Source organism: Mus pahari, unplaced genomic scaffold, assembly GCF_900095145.1.
Source record: "Mus pahari unplaced genomic scaffold, PAHARI_EIJ_v1.1 scaffold_10229_1, whole genome shotgun sequence".
Classification (NCBI taxonomy): domain Eukaryota; kingdom Metazoa; phylum Chordata; class Mammalia; order Rodentia; family Muridae; genus Mus; species Mus pahari.
Genome location: NW_018393285.1, coordinates 1 through 2,518, shown reverse-complemented (window position 1 = coordinate 2,518; position 2,518 = coordinate 1). Strand labels below are relative to the sequence as shown.

The following is a 2,518-nucleotide window of genomic DNA, read 5'->3' as shown; positions in this document are numbered from 1 at the left end:
TCACTTTGTTTGAATGATTCATATAGGGTATATGTGTATGCCTTGTGACTTTATCTACTAGTACAATGGTACTAGGTCAAAATCATTATTTATAAATGATAGTATAGAGTTAGTTCTTTCACTCTGAAAGTAATGCTCAATTAATCAACATAGCATATCCTGACCTTTAGTGTAAGCTTATTAGTTTAGGAACATGAAGTCTTACACTATCCATCGGGGCCCAATGGGAAGTACTGGACAGACGTGTGCTTTTTGATGGTGTATCATTGGTTGAGATCATGCTCCTCCTTCAAACTAACTGTATAAAAAGCTTTGTAAATTCAGATCCTTCACAAACACTGTCCTCAGTTGANCATCTNCAGAGGAGCTAGGTTAGGAATCATGATGGTGAAGTTTCTGCTGCTGGCATTGGCATTTGGACTGGCCTATGCTAATGACTATGCTCAGGTAAATGCATGTCTGTGTTTATATGTGAGCTTTCCCAGTAACATATTTCTATAGATGTGATATATCATCCAGTCAATCCATGCAATTGATCATCTGCATGAAATAACTTTTATGCTTTTCTCTCAGGTACACTTTTGCAGTCAGAGTTTCTCTAAGATGAAACCAGTGNAATAAAGAAAATAAGGGTTTTTATTTTCAGAGTGTATGAGGAAAAAAGATGAGCAGTTTCAGGTTAATGATTCTACATTAATCATGTCATCATATTGCTCCAGGTTGTGCTGGTTTTGAAGAAACATATTATTCAACTAACAAATAAAATATTATTGATTATTGATATTTCACATCAGTTTAAGCATTTCATGTATTGATGTCAGAGATGAGTACACCAACACACATTCTAATAATGTCGTGCCTTTTTTTTTTTTTTACCATTATTGTTGCTCTTTCAGTTACAAGGAAAATGGAAAACTGCTGCCATCTTGGCTAATAATTTTGACAAGATAGACAAAGGTGCTCCTCTGGAGCTCTTTGTTCGTGAAATTACTTGTGAAGAGGAATGTAAAAAAATGATAGTCAAATTTTATGTCAAGTAAGTATATTATCAAGAGTGTAAAATGAGCAAACTATGTACCTTTTTCTCTCTTTAATGTTGTGAAATTCACAGGTGGATATTCTGTTACTGNTCATGAAATTGAAGCTTTATTTTTAGCATGCAATTATATCATTCTGGGATGGGACAGCTCTGGACACCACACAAAGAGATAAGCTCTCTTTCTAATTGAATAAGTACTTCCTGAGGGAACCTTGTGCTTTGAGGGCTGCCACTCAATATTATCATCTGTGTTANATATAGAACACACTAAAGAACTCCTCTGGAGTAAGGTGATGGTGTGACCATTTAAGTCAAAGTGATACATGTTATATTACTCAGTTAGTNATGNCATAAAAAATCTTNCACAAATTGGTCAAATATATATATTTTTNAATCCCTTTATCTTAAGCTCTTTGTACAAAGATTTTCTCTGTGATATGTGGATGAGTATGTTCACTTCAGGAATCCATAACACCTAAAAACTGAAAATGCTTAGAACCACTTCTCTCTTATATCCAAAATTTGAAGATTGAGGTCACAAATGAAGGCACTTACAATTCAGACACTATAAACCTGTTCATATTATGGCTGGAGTAGAACAAGCAAATTAACACATTGAAACATATGTAATTAAGAGTGAATTTTGGATAAGGAATTCACCATAGTAGAGCATGAGGCATAATTGTTACAATGAAGATATATATATATATATATATATATATATATATATATATATATATATGCAGTATGATGTTTTCTAAATAGGAATTATATATGAGTATAAATAGCATGATGTTTTCTAAATAGGAATTAGAAAACTCAAGGGAAGAATAAGTAATTAGGTCTTATCTCTTTATACTGATAACTTCATTGATATCANTACTTTCTCAGATGCATTATAATACTAGAAGATATTTGATACGATTTCAATAGCAATGATGAACAAACCATGGTTTTTATCTTTGATTTATTTAAGGAATAATGGACATTGCTCATTGACCACAGTCACTGGGTATCTGCAGGAAGATGGNGAGACTTATAAAAACCAGTGTAAGTATAGTATCTAAGAGCACTGTCTTTGAAAAATGCATGCCACTTTGATTACATACATTCATCCTGATACTACAGCAGCGCAAAGGTACATNAAACTAGAGCAATTTAGGCTCCTTGATTGATTATTAATCCTCACACCCCAGTGAGATATGCTGCCTAGTCTGAATTCATTGTAAGTTACCCAAGTGTTACTTGGAGAAGAAAACTATTACATAAAGATGTGAATAGTTCTAACAACATATTTTCCAAGAAGTTTTCCAACAGAGAAAGTTATTTCTAGAAAAATTTTACCATAATTTTTCTTTCATACTGCATCTCACTTTGTTAATTGCCATTCCTGTTACTCCATGCTAGGTCTGCACAGCTTCCAACATCTTTGCCATCTTCATGCATTAGGCTCCCATGTACTTACATTACAGATGTGAT

The 2,518-nt window shown here is 33.3% G+C and overlaps 1 protein-coding gene across 1 annotated transcript; it reads left to right on the top strand.

The window, feature by feature from the left end:
- Window positions 1-368: 368 nt before the first annotated feature.
- LOC110315452 (odorant-binding protein 1b-like) lies at window positions 369-2,089 on the top strand (the record flags this gene model as incomplete). The annotated part of the gene is made up of 3 exons (XM_021189506.1): window positions 369-447; window positions 897-1,036; window positions 2,016-2,089. Coding segments are annotated over exons 1-3 (280 nt in total), but the record flags the coding sequence as incomplete, so codon positions are not given.
- Window positions 2,090-2,518: the final 429 nt, after the last annotated feature.